The sequence below is a fragment of the Mesocricetus auratus genome, unplaced genomic scaffold, assembly GCF_017639785.1.
Source record: "Mesocricetus auratus isolate SY011 unplaced genomic scaffold, BCM_Maur_2.0 Super-Scaffold_100015, whole genome shotgun sequence".
NCBI lineage: Eukaryota > Metazoa > Chordata > Mammalia > Rodentia > Cricetidae > Mesocricetus > Mesocricetus auratus.
Window position 1 is genome coordinate 32,898,176 of NW_024429198.1, and position 21,524 is coordinate 32,919,699.

A 21,524-nucleotide genomic window follows, 5' to 3' on the forward strand; every position below is an offset into this window, starting at 1 on the left:
GATAATCAGTTCCATCCCACTCTGAACCTATCCTATTTTCTACCAACTGCCACAGAAAACCCTCGCTGCCCCTCAAAACAAATGTTAGCTCTTGTTGTCAATACTACGTGTTGGACTTAACATTAACTACTTCATCACAATCTGGGACTGGTTTACTATCCTGTAGCTTTCTGTCCTGCTTGTGCTGGACTGGCAACCTGGCAACTAAGGCAGGCAGGTGGAGGCCGGTCGGATCAGGCCTGGGGAGCTTCTTCTTGGCGTGCTAGTTCTAAAGAATTAACCAGAATCCCCTTTCCGGGGCCGACCGCTGTGGGGAAGGCAAAAACATGAGCCCAGAGAATGCTTTGGAGCTTCCTTTGGAATGGTACCAGGTGGGGGCGTGGCGTGGGAGGGTCCTGATTGGAGGCGGGGCGCTAGAGGCGGGGCCCAGGGGCGGGGCCCTGGAGGCGGGGCTCGGGGGAGGCGTCCCATAGCTCCTCCCGCGCGCGGCCCCTGGAGTCCCCGAGGCGCGCGGCCAGCCCAGCTCCGGCCCGCCTCACACCGTGCAGCCGGGCGCCCTTAGCGAGCGCGGGCCCGGCGCCGGGCCCGGGCAGACGGCCGGGGGCGTCTCCGCCGAGACTCTTCTCTGTGGCCCCTGAGCGGCGAGGGCGAAGGCGAGGCTGAGTGGGACCGAAATCATGAACCGGAGTTTTCATAAGTCTCAGACCCTACGCTTCTACGACTGCAGCGCAGTGGAAGTCAAGAGCAAGGTAAGTATCCGAGGCCCACCGTGGCTGTGCGCACTCGTTCCCCTGGCAAATGAATGGGGCACCCCGCGGAGGGAAACTGGAGTGGTGTGGGAGGCGACCGGCGTCGACAACTTTGGAGCTTGGGCGCTGCATGCCTCTGCGCAGGGGTCCCTGGGATGTGCTCTCGGACCCCGGCGGTCCTCCCTGCGCTCTGTGCGAACACAAAGCCCGGCGGTCGAGGGCCATGGGACAGTCAGTGCAGGCTCTGAACCCGCTCCACGAGAGCTGCTCTTTTGTTCCACGAACTAGAGACGACCCGGGCGCGCCACACGTTGGAGGGGAGGGCTGTGTTTCCGGGGCGATCTAGGAGCTGAGGCTGCTGAGTTTCGGGTCGTGGAGGGGTCTTTTGGGGGGCCAGAACCAGGAGGGGGGCCTGGCTGCACCGCCTATTTGGCTGTAAGGAGCAGACTGGCGGTCGGTTCCCAAATCAGGGCCCTAGCCCAGCCCCCAGTTTGGCGCTGGGTACCAGACCCGGAGCCCCAGGCTCCTTCAATCCCCAGGCCCAGACCCCTTGATCATATACCTGGCCCAGGTCCAGTCTTCCTCGACCCAGCCCTGAGCACCCTCCCTATCCAGACATCTTTCCCAGACGCTCCCCGGGTTTAGATTCCCCCACGGCCCTGGGGTACCGGAACCCAGAAATTCCCAGGTGGGTGAGCCCCCGGACCAGACTGCAGTCCGCTGCGGGGCGCGACCCCAGCGCAGACTCAGACCCCCTGGGCGCGCCCGGGCCCCTCCCGCTGCTTGTGCCTAGGCAGAGCGTGCCCGAACTTGCGGGTCGCCTTGTGTCTGGATAATTGGCTGATAGGATCTGGCGCTTTTCCCCTCTGCGGGGGCGGCTCCTTCACTGTAGACGCTTTAGTCTGAGAGGGTCTACAGTGTGGACCCTGCGGGATGGAGATGGAGCTGCTGTTGCTCCAGGTCCAGTGGGAGAAGTCGAGCCTCTCACTGACTAGGAGATAAGTAGCCCAGTTGTCTTCTGTGTGAAGAAGGCGGAGCTGCGGAGCTGCGGGAATGGTCCAGGTCACCAAGGGTGAGTTCTCACCAGTGCTTCTTATAGGCCTGAGACCTGTGATCTATTCACCTGGTCTCCTGGGAGGTGGTGCCTCGACAGACTGAGCAGCCCCCAAAGAGTCCTTTGGTGTAAGAATTTTAGGTTGTCTGTTGAGACCCGGGGAAGGGGTGGTCCTCAGCAACAACAGCAGGGCACAGCCGCAGACCTACTTTGATGAAGTGTACGGTCTCCTCATTTGGGGGCCTCTCTTACTTATAATGAGACCCTATCCTGTTTCCAAATGCTGATTCCGTGGCCCTTGCTCCCCACCCATCCCTTCTGCTGCCCAGGAGTGCTTCCAAACTCCCAGATTCACAGAGCTGTGACGTTAGGGCCCTCCGTTCAGTGAGCCGTTGAGACGATTGCCCGTTTCTTCAGTACTGCAACATGGCAGCCACTTCATTCCCTGAAACTTTTCGGAGATGGTTGTACATTCACAAGCGGATGCCAGAGAGAATACCGAAATCTGAGGTCACTTGGCCCAGCATGTTATGACGCTGACCTCCTGTTTAGGGGGGTCTTACTAGGGTTTTGTGTGATCACTTGTGTGTGCATACAGGTATGTCCATGTGCAGGACCTCCAACACAGTGATGGTTCGGAGCCACCCATCCCAGGATTCTTCCTGACTACTGAGTGTGGACTAATTGGTACTAAAAGCTCAGTTCTGGTGCTGGGCAGCTGCGTATGGCACAGCACATTATCCAACTCCAAATGAGGCCGTGGGACAGGTCTGGAGGAAATGCCCTCCCCAGGCCTTATCCTGCAGTTCTGGGCTGTGGTCCATGCAGGCTGTTAGGGGAGGAGAGGCCACCTGCCTTAATTTCCTGGAGCGTTAGCTCAGCTGCCTCCTCCAGCTCCGCTTAGCAGACAAATGCCACTCCATGCCCCCTTGGCTTCCAGCTCAGATGCTGCCTCCAGGGGAATAAATGGCAAAGCTGAAGTTTGTTTGAACTTGGGAGACTTTGGAGGGCCCAGGCTGGGACGGCTGCCACACACTCGCCACCCCACAGCTTGGCATCCCCGTTGCTTGTCCAGAATGTCCTGTGTGGCCCTCTTCCTTCCATAGCCTCCCCTACTCCTCTCACGTTGTAGTTGATGTGTTACTGTGGAGTCCGTCTCTGCAGGGCAGGGCTTTTGTCACAGTGCTGGAGGCAGAACTTCATATCAGTGAGGACTTCGTCCAGCTTGAATGTAGAACTACAGGATCATGGTTTTGCTTGGTGACATGGCAGCCAGGGAGCCTGGAGCAAGCCATTTAGTTTCCCTGTGTGGGTCATTTCATCTGTAGCGTGGGTGCTGTATCAGAACCACTCGCCCCCGAGACGAAGTGAAGCAGTACCTGAGGGGCACACTGGAAACTGAGCACGCCCACAGTCGCAAGCATCCAGCACCACACCTCGAGGTCTTGTACCGTTGTAAGATGCCTGACCTGGAAACTGCTACACATCCTCCCAAAATTGTGACCCTTGGTTACCTGCCACAGCTGGCCACTTTGCAGAGGGCACAGGTTGTCGGCCTGGCGGCTGTCCCGTTTTATGTCCCCTTACACTTACTCCAGCTCCTCGCCTCTTCCTCTCCTGATCGTGTGCACTTCGGACTTCCTGCTTCTGCCTGCCCTTCTCTCTCCATTTTGACTTTTGCCTCTCCTCTTGTAAGACCTGCAGCCAGAAGGGAGAGACTGGAGATGCGTAGGAAAGGGTGTTTCAGACCGAAGGAAGAAGGGCAAACGCCTCTGCTGCTCTGAGGGCTAGCAAGAAGGCCCCTGCTGTCGGGGTGGGGTGGCAGGGTCAGAGGATGCCGTCTTCATCCATCGTGTCCTTGGTAAAGCCTTTGCCTCCTCCGTATCATCAGTGGCATTTCCATCTGCTTGGAAACCTGAAAGGAGAAACAGGTTCTCTTTCCCACCTCGGTAGTGTCTCCACTGCAGAGCTAAGGGAGTTATGCTTCCAGGTTCTCTTCCACACCGTGTGGTGTCAACCCACACCCTAAACAGGAGTCTGTCTTTTCCCCCCACCTGAGAGCCCGTCCTCTGCAAAGTCATTCTGAAGGTCCCCACACCAAACCAGGCTCACTCTGACCCCCTTTCTACTCCTTTTAAGGCAGCGATCACGATGCCCACTCTGTATTCTGTTTGGGACTGAAGGCTTCTGTCTTGTTCGTGCCTCTCTAAAGAAAGTTGAAGCTGGGAGACGGATAAATGCCATTGGTAATTATGTCCCCAGATGACCTTCTCTTAAATGTTGCCTCGTGGCCTTCTGATGGCACGTGTGTGTGCAAACGTCGCATTACGGTTTCTAGAATTAGGACCATAGAGACATATCATGTAGTCTATTTTCAGTCTGGCAATATGTTATAAATGTCTCTTCATTAGTATTTCTAGAAGACTTTTTAAAAAAAATGACTGCATAGTATTATTACATCTCATATCTAAACCACAATTAATTTAACCAATGTCTTGTTTGAGTGTCTGCCTGTTTTTCCCTCAGTTTTTCCCAAGCTGTGCTGTGAAGCATATTGAAGTATTTATATAAAGCTTAAATAGAATACACAACATAAGGCAAGTGAAAGCTATTGGTTTATTAAATCAGTACAGAACTCTGAGGCTACCTGAGAGAAAGATGAGCATATTTTTACAGCTTTGAGTACATAATTAGTAAATGTTTAGGCAGATGAGGTAGCCCAGTGGTGAAGGCACTTGCCAAGCAAGCCTAACCTCGATTCCCAGAATGCACATAAATCTGGAATCAGAGAACTGACTCCACACACACACACACCATGGCATGCACACCACATGCATTCTTACAAACACACACGTATCATGCACGTGCAGTAACTTTTTAAAATTAAATGTTCTGAGAAATCTCTTCACCTATTAGACACACACACGCACGCACGCACGCTGTTTTATCCTGTATCCCACCAGAGCAGGTGAGACTGATCTTCCAGGTTCTGAGTGGAGTTGGTGTCCTTTCTCAAGTATAGCATAGCACAGACATTAACCTGGGCCGCCTGGGAGGGCCTGTGTTTGAGTAGCACCCTCATGGCCCGGATGATCATATGCTGGCAAAGTTCTGCTGTGGACAGCTGGGCACACGGTTTTTTCTGTCAGCATGTCTCCTCTGATCCCCAAGATCTTATCTCTGGCTGAGCTTGTTGGCTGCCATGGCCCTGCAGGGACCCACCCTTCCATCTGGCATGAGGCAGCAGGTGGGATGGAACGTGGGCCAGGCCTCCCTGTTGCATGGCTGAGGACTCGCCTCCTGTGGGCCAGTTGAGAACTGCCTGGACACGGTTTGGCTCACCTGTGTGTCAGCTACACCCTTTGGAGATTCTGGTTTGTTGTATTTGCACATATGTGTTTCAACAGGTTCTGGGACTTGGTTTGAGAAGTTGCCTTCAGAAAAGGCTCTTGACAGGGACCCAGGTTGGATGTTAGCTTGGGGAGCATGGATGGTGTCGCAGCCTCCAGAATGTTCCCCACCTCTTCAGGGTGTATGGCCAGAGGCAATTAAATCTTGCTGAGGAGTCAAGTCATTGCCTGGGCCCTGGGTGCTCCAGATACCGGGCTGTGGTTCTTCAAAGTTTAGAGAAGGGAAGGGTGTCAGAAATTGGGAGATGGAACCTTTCAGGGTCTCGGAAGCTCTGGCATTTGTGAAGTACGTCTAGATTGGCATAGGGCGGTGCAGCACCCTGGCTTAAAACGCTGGTCCTTCATGGGCACCATTACGGGACAGCAGCGGAGCACACAGACAGGTTCGTCCAGCTGACTCTATGACAAACCCACATGCCTGCTACCTCCCCACTCCTTTTCATCTGTAAATTAGGGACCCAAGGAGCATTGTTACACTCATTTGTAGCCCCTCAACTTCTAAGCCCTGCTCCAAGGCTAAACTGAACACACTGGGGATGTAAAACACGGCGCAAGTGCGGCGCGGCCCTCTGTGAGAAGGGCCCCACTCCGAAGCATTTAGCATTCATCTAACATACCCAACATGTATGTGAAATATGTGCCAGACATGGTTCCAAATACTTTGAAGTTGCAAGAAAAAATCCATTAGTCCCCATCATGGGCCATAAAATGGGCTCTCCTATTTCTTCCACTATGCACAAGGGTCTAACAGAGGTTCTGAAACCCAATCGATGCCATGACAGCTCATGGCCACCAGTGGGGAAGGGTCATGGCTCTTGTTAGGGATTGTCAGGTCATGAAATTCAGACCAAGATACAGACACCTCATCCCAGTGCCCCCATTTAGTATAAGAGACCCTAGCTCTCTGGGTACCGGCACAGTGTTCTAGTTTCCCACTCGGGACCAGAGGTCCTAGCTCTCCAGGTCTATAGCTCATGGGAACAGCTGGGAATGTGAGTCTTTTGATCTTAAGGTCAGCTGTTTTCTTTTCCTTGCATTGTGGAAGAAGGTTCTTGATGCATGTCCTCAAGGGAAACCTGTATTCCGGAGCTAGCTACAAAATGCTGATCCTGCTGCCACCCCACCCATTCTTTTGGGGGTAAAAGTTGTTCTTTTACCAGGCAAGTGCTGTGTGTCAGATATGGAGACCATGTTGGGATACAAAGGCGAGGGAGCAGACACCGTGTTCACTGTTATCAGCTGAGGGCAGATTTGGGTGAGGTGGCATGTGTGTGTGTGGGGGGGTCCTTCATCCTATTATTTGAAGTGTCACAGTCCCCAGCCTCACATTTATGTGAAGCCAGAGGTCAGCAGCCCAGCTGTCTTGTCACTTTGCTTGGCCTCCAGGAATGCCCTCATCTGTTCCTTGCTTCTGTGGGGGTTCTCTGTATCAGCTCTTGACTACGAAGCTCTTGTACTGTTGTTTGGAGTTCTTTACTTCTCCCATCACACGCATTTCAAGTTGAGCATTTTGGAAGACCAGCCCACAAAGTTGCTTGCAAATTACATCTCAATTGCAATTCAGCATTGGCCAGTGAAGTTTTGCATATAGTACACAGACAATAAATGCTTGCTGGTTCAGATGAGAAACAAATGGGTTTTCCTTACTGATATGACTCCAGTAATGGCTTGTGGGACTACTTTAGAAAGTCTGCTTTCTGAAGACGGCAAATGCGTGATTGACAGCCAGCTTTCCTGCCCCCCACCCCCACCCCATGCCTGGAAGATGCTCATTGCTCACAAGATGGACAGGAGTAGAGACGCTAAACAAAGCAGAGAAAAGGGAAATTAAAAGTCCATTTTGCTCCTCCTACTCTTGATAACTTCAGGTTTCCACTGTGTCTCCGAGATTAAGCCACCCCACAAGCCCATACCAGGTCCACCCAGTACTCCCTGCAGTGGGTGTGTTGGCATCACCTGTGACTGCTTCCTCCCGACCTCTCCTGTCTCAGGCCTTTGGCTCTGAAAACTAGCTTGGGTCCCACCCCCACCCCACCCCCAAGTCAAGATCTGTGCTACTGGTGAGGGGAAAGCTTGCTTTATGGAGCATTGGAAAACGCCCACTGTGAAGCAGCATCTCATCCCAGATGCAGGACCTCCTGTGTGGACCACCTACAACCAGCCTGTGGCTTGCCTGCTACCCTGACCCATCCAGTGACCTCCCAACAAACCAAAACTGTGCCAGGTGAAAAGTTTCCGCACCCCAGTAAGGCTCTCTGAAGATGCAGTAATCCAGATAGGACCAAATCAAACTGAATTAGGAGAAAACCCCACGTTTAATGGATAAAACCCTTCCCAGGTGATTTTCCACCCCCCCCCCAGCCAGAGAGGAGACAGAAAAAAGAGACTGGAAAACCACATGTCTGTTTTCTAGGGGGGGGGCAGTTTAAATACCCTGTGGGAGTGTTCCTGAGCATCTCTGGTGGAGGAGGAGTCATCATTTGGCGGGCTTTCTGAGATGCGGCAGGATTTGGAGAGAGATGTGGCAGGGGGCTTGTGGTGGAGCTACCACCAGAACATTCCAGACTCTTTGGGTATATGGATGCCAAGGGCTGGGGTGAAACTTACACCAGAATACCAGGTGGCGAGGCATGGGTTAGGGCTATCCCTCTCCCCTACCCGGATGTATAAAATAATGGTGCTATGTGTGCATCACTGGTTTTACTGCTTCTCAGGTTTTGTCTGACACACCACAGTTCTGAAGTTCTGAGGAACTGAACTACATCTCATTCAGCATTTGTTGACTGATCAAAGTAAATCAAGAAAAGTCTGTATTTTTGCCGAGTTTTGGGTACCCACTGCTGATATGTGAGCCAGGAGGCTTTTGCTAAGCCTCACTGTGGCTGTGGTCACTTCTGCTCTTGGATGTCTTAGCTTCCCATTGGTTCACAGCAATCGGTCATTCAGAGACCCCTGTGGCTAGCTAGCTGAGTGTTGTGGCTGGATGTGACATGAGATGAATGAGGATTAGCCTGGGCCACATACAGCAGATCATAGGCCATCTCTGTAGTATTTATTCTCCATGTATGGGGAAGATTGAACCCTCTCCCTTTCAAAAAGGAAGTCGCATATGTGGGATGAAGGCTCCATATCAGCTTCATGCTTGACAATTCATGGAACCTGTAGAGCAAAGATTTTGCACTCCATCTTAATTACAGGGGTGAGCCAGGGTCTCCCTGGACATCATCTGTACACACTTGAGGATGTTGAGGTACCGTGGGATTTCTTTGCTGCTCATCAAAGTTCTGGCTGTTGATTAAATACATGCTTGTTTTGTTTTGCTTTGTTTCAATTTATCATATTATTATGCTTGTCAAAGCTAGATTTGACATTCCGTGATCACAGCTCTCCCTCTCTGCCTCTGCTTCTCAGACAGAATAGATGAGACAGGTGCCAGTGCCCAGGCCAAGATACCTCCCCTCAGGTGACTTTTTGAAGGCAGCGTGTGTTGCTATAGAAAAACCCTCTGAGCGGCTATTACGAAAGAGAAACTTGAGGGCCTCATGTGCTATTGTTTTTAGGTGGTCAGCTGTTGTAGAGGAATTTAGCAATGAAAGTAATACTAGTATCCTGTTCTCCATGGCTCAAGGACCTAAGCCACTAGCCGCCCCCACCCCCGGACAGCCAGCGTGGCCTCACTCCCTCAGTGTTCTGAAATAGCAGGATGTTGCTATGGGACAAAAATCTTGTCTGCCTGCAACGTGGTTGGTTCCTTGCAAGGAAGAGGAGGTGCACCTGCTCATGACACCATACCAGGTCGGTCAGTGCCATTGCTGGCAGAGATGAGCAAGGAAAGAGACGATGTGGTCCCCCCCTGAGGTTGAGCCTGAGAAGTTGATACTGAATGTAGGGGCCTGTGTGGAACCACCTCATATGCTCAGTTTGGTCTACAAGCTATACACATGTGCTCCTTTTGTTGAAGACGGGAGTATTTGCTAGAAGGTGACCCTCCTGAGTTGGAACAGGCAGTCGCCTGACCTACCGCTATTTCCTAGGGTTGGGACCCTACTGGGGGTGGGAGAGATGGAGCTAAAAGAACATAGAGGTGCCTCTGTCAGTAGTCACAGCCTAGCCCAAGATTAATGCCTGGTGCTTAGTGGATATAACCTGCTCCAGGAACATGATCAAGTCTGTGGGAGAAGCTGTTACATAGACACACACATATGCAAAGTCTAGGCATGGTGTCACAAACTCCAGCTTGAATGAGTCTGGTGGTTATAGCCTTGGGTAACATCTGTGCCAGGCCTCATTCTGGGCACTTGGCATACAGGATTCTGTTGATACTCAAAACACTTTACACAGTACTGTTTTTCCACTGTGGCGATGAGGACCCCGAGGCTCAGCAAGGACATGAACTCATGACAAAACCATTACGCCATGTGTGTTCAGGTCCAGAATTTGAGTTGCAACATCACCCTGAACCATCCAGTTCCACGGTCTATGATTCCACTTCCTGGGGAACATACAGCACCTGCCTGCTGAGGTCAGTATCCACCCACCTCCCTCCCTGCTGCCTCCCGGACATGTGTTCAGGGCTGGGCTGCTTCCTAAATGGCCTCCTGTATCCTGTGAGGTCCCCTCTCCTCAGCAGCCTGAACCTTTGATCCTGCCTGCTAGCACAGCATGGGTACTTCAGCCCTGTGTGCAGTGTGCCTGGCGGATACAAGACTTGGAGCATCACCCATTTCCTCCAGTGGTACTACGGCAGGCTGTCTGCAGCAGTATTCCTGGGCCCTCCAGGCCCTGACTTAGCAGAGGCCCATGGAATCACACGGCTGGGAAGAAAGGCCAGCACCCACCCAAAGCTTTAAGCTCTGGTCTCTCATGGTATTACTTAAAAAAAAAAGAAAAGAAAAAGTTATTTGGTTTTGAAAAACGGCCCTGAAGAATAGCTACTTTATAGCAATAGAAGAGACAGGCCTAATAAGCCAGGCTTTTCCCCAGAAGTTGAGCTGATAAAGAGCAGTGCCCAGCCCGTACCACAAGCATCTCCAAACGGTCTGCCCTAAATGCTGCAGACGTTTGTAGGTTGGTTCATGAGGCGGGCTGAGTGACAGCCCTGTGACAGCCTCGAGGTGCTGTTCACCTTCCTCAGGCCTGCAGAGCACGAGCTGCTCCGGGAGGCTCGCTCTCCTCCCACCCTGTGGGCACAGAACAAGCCTTCCAACTGGATTCTCACAGACCCTATAAAGAGCTTACCAAGGAGTCTAAGCCCCAGAGACATGCAGTAGACTGCCCAGTTACGAAGCCGGTGCGGAGAGCAGAGCTGGGAGCTGGTGTGCTCTTGATTCTGGTGCTTTCCAACTCGACTCCGTCGTCTGCGCCTGTGTCATGAGTCACCAGCGCCAGTCCGCATCCCCGTGCAGCTCCCAGCCTGCAAACTGCCTGACTCCTGCAGACTCTCCTCTGTGACTAGGTTCCCACTGTGGATTTACAGTGCAGGAAAGTTCCGTGGAGCTGGAGACAGACGAGCAGCTACATTCACACTCCACCTACCTAGAGTCTGTTTGCCAGCTCCCAAGCAGCCCACGTCCTCCCTGGCAGCCCCTCTTGCCCATGCCAGGCCATCGCTTCAGACCTCTCTTCCCACCTACGCTCTTCTTTGTCTCTGACTGTCCCATTAGAATTATCTCAGTCCCTCCTGTAATTTGGCCTCAACTCCTTCATTACTGGCCTTAGGAGTCCCTCTAGATCAGCGGTTCTCAACCTTCCTAATGCTGTGACGCTTTAATACAATTCCTCATGTTGTGATGACCCCCAACCATAACATTATTTTGTTGTTATTTTGTAACTGTAATTTTGCTGCTGTTATGAATCATAATGTCAGTAGCTGATATGCGGCCCCTGTGGGGGTCACAGCCCACAGGTTGGGAACCACTACTCTAGGTCTTGCTCTCCTGGCCTGTAAATTGGGACCGTGCTGTGTCTCTGCGTAAGCTTGCTGTCAGGATTGAAGAGTACGCAGGGCTGCCTGGCAGTGACTTAGTCACCTGTCCTTCTTGTTTGTCTGTGGCATGCGGTTGCTGTCCTGCCTGCATTGGATCCCCAGGGTAGAGCACCTGGGTGAGCCAGAGTGCAGGCCTTCCCTCAAAGGTGCATGGCCTCCCAGGTGGAGTCCAAGACAGTGAGGGTTCTTGGTCCCGAAGTCACTCTGGGCATTCTCATGCACCCTGTGGTGCTGGTCCAGGCAGTCATGCAGGTGTGACAGTTGTGCCGTCATCACCCTGGGTGGCGGTGGGAGGGCTGCACACAGGAAGGGACTAAGCACCACCCTGCCTGACTCACAGACTTATGGCCCAATTTCAGATATGTCCCAGTGTCTCATCCAGAGCATCATCTAAAGTGTGTCTATCTATTATATCCCTATTGTCTGTCTGTCTGTCCGTCCGTCCATCCATCTATCTATCCAGTTTATCCCACCCTGCTTCAATTTGGAATACATGAATATGATCCAGGTTCTTTCTCCCTGACAAATCCTGTTCTGGCCATGTTTCTTACCAGTCCAAGGCAAGTCTCTGCCATAACCGCAGTAGAGCCGTCATTGATCCTGCCTGGCCCCTTCCTTTGGAGTTCAGTTGTTGTGACTCTGGGTCCCATCTCCATGAACACTGGGGCCATCAGAGAAATCCAAAGAGCCTCAGCTTGTGCTGACGTCTGCCTTCCTGTCCTTTCGCTATGCCACCTAGCACAGGCAGGGTCCCCTGTGTCTGTCCTTTCGCTATGTCACCTAGCACAGGCAGGGTCCGTGTCTGTCCTGCACTGCACCGTGGCTCGCGCTGTAGATGAAATGTGTATCCCCAGTCTCCTTACCTGGTGATTTTCTTGCTTTACACACCCAGTTTAAGTGAAGGCCTGGGTTCTCACATCCCTGGCATTTCCTAGTGTGTAATTACGCGCTGCATGTGTGACTACTGATTGACAGCCTGCTGGTCAGCAAACCTTCAGCCACATGAAGGCAGGTTGTTCATTCAGCACCATATACTCACCCCCAGCTCAGGGCCAGACATTATGTGAAATTTTCTCAAATGAACAAATACTGGAAAATGGACTATAGCTGTGACTGGCTGTGGACAGCCGTAGTTGTCCAGCCTTGAAAGTACAGCAGAGGGCTTGGATATAGTTGAGATGACGGTGTGATGGCATGGTGTGTACAGTTTGGGTTTGATTCTCAGCACCACCTAAGCCATGGTGGTCCATGCCTATAATCCTAGCATTGGTAAGTGGAGGGAGGAGGATTAAATACTCAAGGTCATCTTTGGCTACATAGCAAATCCAAGGCCAGGCTGGGATACATGACATTCTGTCTCAAAAATAAAGAAAGGAAAAGAAGAATGTACCTGAGTTGACTCCTACAGGGCTGCATTGTTCCCGTGGACCTGGATGCTGATGCTGTTTGCTCGGCATCACTCCCAGGAGCAGGGGTCAGTCCATCCTAAAAGCTTCCCTGGTTTGCTGCATCTTTCTCAGAGATATGTAGGCCAGACTTTTTTCCTTTGTTGTTTTGTGTCAGGATATCTGCTAGTGATCAGAATCACAGGGTGCATTCAGCACTGAGTTCTCTTTTCCTTACATATTGTAAACAAGCCCCTGAATTCTTAAATCCCTTTAAAACATCACTTGCATTTGGCTTCATCTGGTATTTCTGTCCGTGGATATGACTGTTTTGGTCTGTTGTAAGTTTGTTCGTTTACTGGTACTATTTTCCATTGCTGTAAACATTTTTTAGTGAGTCGTTTGTGGGAATTTCTAGATGCTTCTGGTTGCACAAGATTGTCCTTATTTACAGAGCCCTATAGGGGAGTACCTGCACCAGGTGGAGCCTACTGGGGTGAGTCTTGCCAAGAGAGGCCTGAGGGGAAAAGGCTGGTAAAGCAGGCCCGTGGACAGCTCAGCCTTACAGGGTGGGTCCTTGCAGGACCAGGCCATGTAGGGTTCGGGCAGGAACAGCCTCCAGAGTTGTAGGACAGATTTTTGCTTAGTTTACAGAGTTATTCTTGTGTGGAAAGATGGAAGAGGTTTCCATTCACAATAAACCTTGTAGTTCAGGATAGTGAGTCAGGCGTCTGCCTGCTCCGGTCTTGGATGGGATCAGAGTGAGAACCACATAGGTCCCTCTAGGGTAGGGAGGAATTTGATGGCAAATGTCTCAGTGAGACCAGGTGGCCCCCACCCCCTCAGGGTCCAGAGCAGTTGGTGGAAGAGACTTAACTAGGAGGCACTTCCAGGCCCTCTCCCCTGTCAATTGCTCTGCATTCCCCTGTGCCTGAGAGGTCCTAGCCTGCAGAGAGACCCTCTGTGGGAGCCTGAAGTCCTTGGCTCTAGGTGGTTGAATCTAGGTAGAATTTAGTTTCTAGGTACTGAATGCTGGAGAGGAAAGAGGCCCTTTCCTAGCTTTGCCAGGCCTAGGTCACAGATGTGCATTCCAACACCTGCCTGCTGTAGCTTCCTGCTTGGCTACCCCACGTCTGCCATCTTATCCCTCTGGTGCTCTGTTGGGTACACAGGTTAGCAAGTGCCATTACAGCTATGTTGATGCCCTCCTGCTCCATGCTGGGACAGATACAATGAGAATAATCTCAGTCAGAGAAGACCTGATAGCTAGGACTCTCAGAGGTCCCACCTCAGAGGTGGGAGGGAGGTTAGGGAAAGCGGTACAGGGAGCCAGAGAAGGCGTCCACAAGCAGGCAGCACTTCAGGTATCTTGGCAATCTGGACACTGTGAGCAACACCCTGTCCCAAGTAGGAGAGACAGATGGGACCGTGGCTCACAGGTACAGTTTGCTAAGGCGAAAGCCAAGACTGCTGGAGAAACAGGACTGAAGAGAAGGCCACAGGTTTGGGGAGAATGGGTTCCTTCCTAGAGAAGCAGTTGTGAAGGACTGGGAACCTGAGCCATTCCTGGAGAGCCAGTTTAAGGGGCTGGAGGACATTCTAACGCTTGTGGCCTCAAAGACCATAGAAACTTCTGTTTCTTCCCATGATCCCTACTGGCTCCTAACTCACACAGAGCTGGCTATCTTCCTCTCCATGCTGCCTACCTTCTGCGGGTTTCCTGAGGGCTGGCGTTTCCTCTTTGAGGTCTTTCATGTCCTAAGTGTGTGGGATGGTATCTGGCCACAAAGGTGCCCTGAGAATATTCACCAGGAGAATGCATGTAGGGATATGCAATGCATCCTTCCTTGATTGTTCGTTCGGCAAATATTCTTAGATGCTGCTGCACATTAAGTCCTGTAGTGGTTAAAACGGAGACCGTATTTCTCCTTTAGGATTCTGAAGTACAACACAAGAAGAAACAGGCTCAGTGTGTAAGCTCCTGCTTATAGTTTGAAGGGGTTCAAATAAACAAAGGTGTGTACCCCAAAAGGACATTCTGTGATAGTTCCCTGGCCCTCCCTCAGCCCTGACAGCCCAGTGGTTTCCGCTCTGCCCTCTGATGTAACGTCTTCAGGTGCTCTCTTCCTCTTGTCTGGTCAGAACACGGGGCTGTGGTGGAAGGAAGAGTTCCCAGGAGAGTCCTGCCTGCAGCCTGTCTATGACACAATCCACAGTGCAGGGTAACCTGGGGCCGCGACTCGAGTTAGCCAGAAGAAAATGAGAATGCCACAGTGAGTCACTCTGCTTCCTTCTTGGGTAATTTTTGGAAACATGTCCCCCCTTTTTTTCAGGTAAGTACCCAATACCTCCAGGTGGCTCGGAGGTATAGCTGTAGTCACTTGGCTCTGTTTCTAATTATTCTTTGAAGCATTGCCTCCTGGTTTTTGCCAGCATATTGGCTGGTGTGTGGCTTCAGAAGGATGGAGGATACTTGTGTACCCGGCAGGGCTAGTGGAGTCCATTGCCCGTGAGAAACATAGACCTGTTTCACAACTTTCTCACCCCATCTTGCTTTACGACCTTCTAAGCCAGCGCCAGCTTGCAGGCTTATAGACTTTTTGACTTAAAGCTCATTAGCAGGCTTGATTGACTGTTCAGTCAAGATCTGTGCATCTGCTATATGCTTCTCTTCAGCGGTGAGTTAGGGTAGTTTCTAATATAGATTAATTTTTAAAATGTGTGGCTGCTTGGGTTTGGGGGGTGAACTGGTCCCTGAGCCTGTACCTGGCTGCTATAAACTGTTCACTGATACCCAGACCGTCAACAAGCCTTCACCAGTCAGTATGACATAGATGATGTCCTGTCCTGTGGGCACCTTAAGAAGCCAGCAACCAAGGAAAAATAACCCTTTTCAAGTTGAAGAGCGTGTATCAGTTGGGATGTCTCCTCCATAGCCCTGTAACACCAGGCAAAGAAGCGTTTTCACAATGGAGCAATTCAGTGAGGAAAGTGTGGAGTATAGTCTTGTGGGTGGACACTCTGCTACTATTGTTTAGAAAAGAAGGCTGGGTGAGATAGCACCTGCTATAAGCCCAAGATTCCAGAGGTGGAGGCAAGAAGATCACAAATTCAGGACCAGCCAGGGCTGCATCACAAGACCCTGTCGAAGGGAAGACATGCAGTTCACTTGTTTACTATTCTTTAGTAAAATCTTTTGAAGACCACATCAAAGCTGGAATCATTGATTGCTTGGGGAAGAGGACATGAGTGGCAGGGAGTCCTGAATCCCTTTTGAGTTTAGAATTATATAGTTGTATCCCTATTTAAACCATAAAGGAATGCAAACCACATAGTGTGTGATCTTCATTTTAAAGAAGTGTGCTTGTTAGACACACCTGGGAGAGGCATTTTGGCCGTACCCATAGGGCATTTCTGTCTGGCTGGTGATGTCTCTATCAGTCATACACCTCTGTGGGACCCTGAGAGCCAGCAGGGACAGCCTAGGCTCAGGTACATGTGAGTCATGTGATCTCCAGGATGTGCCTTGGGGCGGCAGACATTAGACTGTCCTTCAGTAGGTATTTGAATGAAACTGGTTTCTCTGGATTTACCCAAAATGCCTGTGCTTTAACACGTGTGGACCACTTCTCTGACCAGTTCAGAGACAAGCAGCGACTTCACTTGGGGCAGAAGGGGAAAGAACATTTTTCAAACACAGAAATATTTTGAGTAGATGAACGACAAAGGATAACAGAAAGCCTGTCAGAAATTCGTGCCTTTTGATTTGTATTCTGCCTGTCTGTGAAATCCGACTTGAAAAGGGAGGTAATCTCCTGGACAGCCCAGATTCTGGCAGAGAATGAGGGAGCAAAGGTGAGTCCTTCCGCCGCTTGAGTTTTCATTGCCTATCTCTATAAAGGAGATGGTATTTCTCCCTGTCAGAGCCGGAGAGCAGAGGGGCGGTGTGTGTCTCCTCCCGTGAATAGCTATTTAGAATAGGACAACCACATGACAGACTTGGTAGAAGACCTTCCTCCTGGGTCACCAAAGGACCCAGTGGGCTCGGACCCCAGCAGCCTCCATCATTCACGAGACAACAGCGTGTAAGGCCAGTGCTGTTGCCAGTTTTCATTCCTGTGAACATGGCAAGGAAGGCACAGTCAGGGCTCAGCCTGAGGGTGGTAGCCAGCCAACTTCCCATAGATGCCAAAACAGGGACATGCAGCTCACCAGGAATGGTATCCAGCCAAAGGTGCGTTTTGTTCAGCAAGAAGTGTTTTTTATTATTATTTTTATTATTTTTAAGTGTGTGTGTGTGCGTACAGGTGCCTGCAGAGGCCAGAGGCATTGGGTCCCCCTGGAGTTATAGATGGTTACAAGCTGCCAGATGAACTCAGGTCCTCTAGAAGAGTAGTATATGCTCTTAGGGTCTGAGGCACCTCCCCAGACCCTTAGCAAGATGTTTTTCAGTGAAAGTACTATCCGCATGAGTTTGATACAAAGTCTGTGGACCGTGTATTAGTTGCTCTTTTAACACGGTGTTAAAATGCTTGAAAAACAACTTTAAAAGAGATGCCATTTATTTTGGCTCATGGTTTGAGAGGATTTAGTCCATGCTGGGCTAGCCCTGGACCTGTGGCAGGGCAGAGCATCATGACAGATGGATGGGGCAGAATTGCTCACTTTATGGCACCTAGGGAGCAGAGACACAGAAAGAGGAGACACACAGGACAAGATAAACCCTATAGAGGGACGGTCTTGATGAACTGTTCACCCTAAACAGGCCTTCATGACCAGTCAGCTTAAAAAACAAAACAACAAAAAAACCCAAAAAGCATCTATTGGCAACCAAGCCTTTAACTCATGAACCTTAGGGGGCCACTTTTGGATAGTTTTCTAAACCTATGTTTTCTTTAATAAGAGAAATGTGTGGGCTGTTGTTACTAGTGGCCACAGTCTATGCTTCAGAATAAAGAGTCAAGAATTAATAATTCCATTTCCACCCAGCCTGGAGTCAATCACTTTGTAGCCTTGGGCAAGTCTCTCATGCTGTCTGAGCCTTTGGCAGAGGGACTTGTAAGGTAGCCTTCTGAGAGGTGAGAAGCTTACAGTTTAATTCAGGCCATAAAGATAGCTGAGCAAACTTGAAGAACACATTGCAGTGGGTCCAACTCTGCTGATCAATGCTAAGACACCCACATGTAGATGACTCTAGAGCCATCCATGCTCTAAATTAGGTGTGTGTAACTGTATGATAAGTCAAGAAAAATCAAATCACAATAATGTCTTTTCACGTGGAAAGTAAGGAATTGCATTGGCAATGATGATTATTTACCCCCGGGATGTATTCGAGTAATGAAAATAGACTTAGATGACCAGAGCCCTCTGTCTCCAGGAACACCATTATACACATTCGTTTCTAAATGAGAGAAGACCAGAGGAGCTTGTGCAGTTTGGGGTCAGGGTGGAGACAGAAGTGTGAGGGAAAAGGCAAGTTCCACCCTGTTAGGAGCACCTGTCCTCCGACCTCCTTTCTATTCAACACCCTAGGACCCATTCAAACTGGAAAAGCTGGCCTTGCCAGCTGAACTGGCCTAAGCCTCACAGCCCATACCTCTTTCCATAGGCCTAGCAGCCATAGGGCCTGGCCTTCCCTGACATCGTAACTGTGCATGTTTTCTTGATTGTGTGCTGACAAGGTCTAGACCCCAGTCTCCTGGGGTTTCCTGTTTACTGGAAAAGAACCAGGGCCTCCATGTACAGCACCTGTCCAGTGCCTCCCTACAGATCCCATGCTTCTAATCACAGCTTCCAGCGAGCCTTTCTAATCTGGAACATAATCTTTAAGGTGAGCTCTTTGAAATAACAGCTGTAGACACTGTAATTAATATGAAGTTCACACCTATAAATTGTAAAATTCAGTGGTTTTTAATAGTCTTAGAGCTGTACAGTCATTACCACTATCTAATTTTAGAACACTCTTCACCCAGACAGAAAAACCCTATGACCATACCTCCTAACTCTTTCTTCCCTTCAGCCCATAGAACCATTCCCATATTACACTTTCTGTCTCTACTGACTTGCCTATTCTGGCCATAACATGAAAGTAGAATATACAATAAATGACCTTCATGTCTTTTTTCCCCTCTCAGAATAATAATTTCAAAGTTCTCTGGCATATAACATACATTGTATGCCCCTGTCGGTCACTTGATAGACACGTGTTATTTTCGTTTTCAAAACTGTGTTGTTATAAACATTTGTATACAAAAATTTTTTTTTGCACAGGCATGTGTACTGGTCTCTTCGAGCATATACACCTAGGAGGGAAATGGTGTGATTCAAGGAGCAACTCTGTTTAACCCTTTGTGGAACAGCCAAACTGTTTGCCAACCATTGGGATCCTATCAAAAATGTACAAGGCCTCATATTCCTCCACATTCACACTAGTATGCTTTACCTTTATTCATTATTAATTATTAGAGTCATCTACGTAGTTGTGAAATGGTAACATATGGAGTTAGATTTCCATTACTATCATCAAATGTTTGAGGCAAATCATTTATAAAGAAAAAGATTTACTTTGGTTTGTTATACTGGAAGTTCTGACCCAAAATCATGTTCTGAGCCTATAGTGAGACATGACAGGAGCATATGGCAGTGTAAACACTCACCTCATGAACCAGAAAGTGAAAACAAGCATCTAGGGGCCTAGAGTCTCTCCTAAGGGGGTGCCCCAGTGAGCTAAGGCTCCCTTGCCAGACCCCACCTCCTTCCAAGTTCATGTGGGCCTTTGGGGGACAGCCACCATCTAAACCATAGGAGTGACTTGTTACAGTCTTTTTCAAGGTTGGAGCTTATTAGTAAATGGCGCATGCTTAGATTTAAGTGCAGGCAGTTAAGAGAGACGCTCAAGAAAGGAAGGCAGTGTGCATGCCAGAGGACTCCTGGGCTTGGGAGAGCTTCCCTGTGCTTTTGGTCCACATTTCCCCAGTGACTAGCAATGCTGTGCACCATCTGTTCCTGTGTTAACTGGCCATCTGTAGATCTCCTTTGAAGAAATGTCTATTCCAGTTTGTTGACCATTTCTTGTTGTTTGGATGGATGTCTTTCTGTTGTTGAGTTACGTTGTTTTGTTTTGTTTGAGATAGGGCCTTTCTATGTAGCCTTGGCCTGAAGCTCTCTATGTAGACCAGGCTGGTTTCAAAAGTCACAGAGGTCTGTCTGCCATGCATTGCCCCACTGCATGCATGTGTCACCATGCCTGGAAGCCCGTTGTTGAGTTTTTAAAGTTCTTTTATACTCTTGATGTAATTTCATAATCAGGTGTTTAAATTGCAAATGTTTTTTCCCATTCTGTAGATAACCTTTCCACTTTCTTGAGAGTATCTTTTGATGCACCAAAGATTTAAATTGTAATGAAATCCAGTTGGTCTATTTTTTCTTTTGTTGTTTATGCCATGGGTGTCATATCTAAGTAATAATTGCCTAACCCAAGTAATAAAAATTTAATTCTATGTATTCTAAGAGTTTTTAAAATACCTAGCTATTGTGTTTACCCCCTGATTCAATCTGAACCAATTTTTGTGTCCACCTTCAGTGTTCTCACATGGATGTGCAGTTGTCCCAACACTATGTTGAAAAAATTATTTCCTCTTGCTTAGGATTGTCTTGACATTCTTAACAGAAATCAATTGGTCACAAGTCAGGTATTTTATTCCATGTATGTGCCTTGATTCTATTCCATTAATCATATATGTACTAGTCAGACTTCAGGTTACTGTGACAAAATACCTGCATGAGCAGCTAAAAGAGGGCAAGATTTACTCTAGTTACTACTTCAGTCCATCATGAGTACAGAGGCCATGACAGGGCAGAGCAGTTCATATCAAATGGCCAGAAACCAGAGGGAGTACATGCCTATTCTGCTGAACTCTTTACTGCCTCATAGGATGGTAGCACTCACGCAAGGCCGGTCTTCCCAATTCAATACAGTTGACACGATTAATTATTACAGTGTATCAGTACAGTGTGAATCCTCCAGTTCTTCTTTTCAAGATTGATTCTTTTCCACATTTTGTGTCTTTCACATTTCCAAATACTTTTAGGACCAGCTTGGCAGTTACCATCCCAAAGGCAGTGATTTTGATAGGGGTTGCTATGAACCTGTAGAGGGAGCATTTACAGACATCGAGTTCTGTAATTCATGAACATGGAATGCCTTCATCCATTTGTAACTTATTTAATTTTTCAACAACATTCAGTAGTTTTCATGTCTCTTGTTTACTTTATTCCTAAACGTTGTATCTCTTCAATATGTTATTAATAGAATTGTTATTTGTTTTTAAACTTTATTTCCAGAATGATTGTTCATTGCTAAGGTATAACAATAAAATTTGTTTTGTGTAGTGATACTGTGTCCTTAAACTGCACTGAACTCATTCATCGGCTCTAGGAAATTTTAGATAAATTCTGTCTATGAATAGAAATATTAGAACATCCTTTTCCTTTTCTTACTCGCATGTTTTCAAATGTGAAAGTGAACATTCTTGACTTCTTCTTAATTCTGGAGCAAACTAGTCTGCCTTAAACTGTTAAGTGCAGCATTAGCTGGGGTTGTCCTAGTTAGTTGAGTTCTATTTTACTGTCTTTCATGATGTGATGATTGTGTTGCTTTTGGCCTTTAATGTTGTTTATTACAATAATTTATTTTCAGATGTGAACACCTGTAGTTCACTTAGCTGGTTCTGGTTGTGTAGTTTCTTTTTTATATTAATGATTATAGATTGATGACATTTCTAATGATTTTTTGTCCTCTTCATGTTGGATTTGGATCTGTAGATTTTTTATGCCTTTTTTTTTTTTTTGGTGTTGGTATCAGAACAAAATTGGCCTTATAGGAAAAGGTAAGATGTATTCCCTCATATGTTTTGAAGAGTTTGTGAATGATTGCTATAA

General features: G+C 48.8%; 1 protein-coding gene across 1 annotated transcript in view; it reads left to right on the forward strand.

The window, feature by feature from the left end:
- Positions 1–513: 513 nt before the first annotated feature.
- Positions 514–21,524, forward strand: part of Pard6g (par-6 family cell polarity regulator gamma) — a 63,476-nt gene continuing 42,465 nt past the window's right edge. Inside the window, exon 1 of the mRNA XM_005065416.4 lies at positions 514–749. Within this exon, the coding sequence (XP_005065473.1) occupies positions 678–749 (72 nt within the window). The 5' untranslated portion in view covers positions 514–677. The remainder of the gene's footprint in view (positions 750–21,524) is intronic.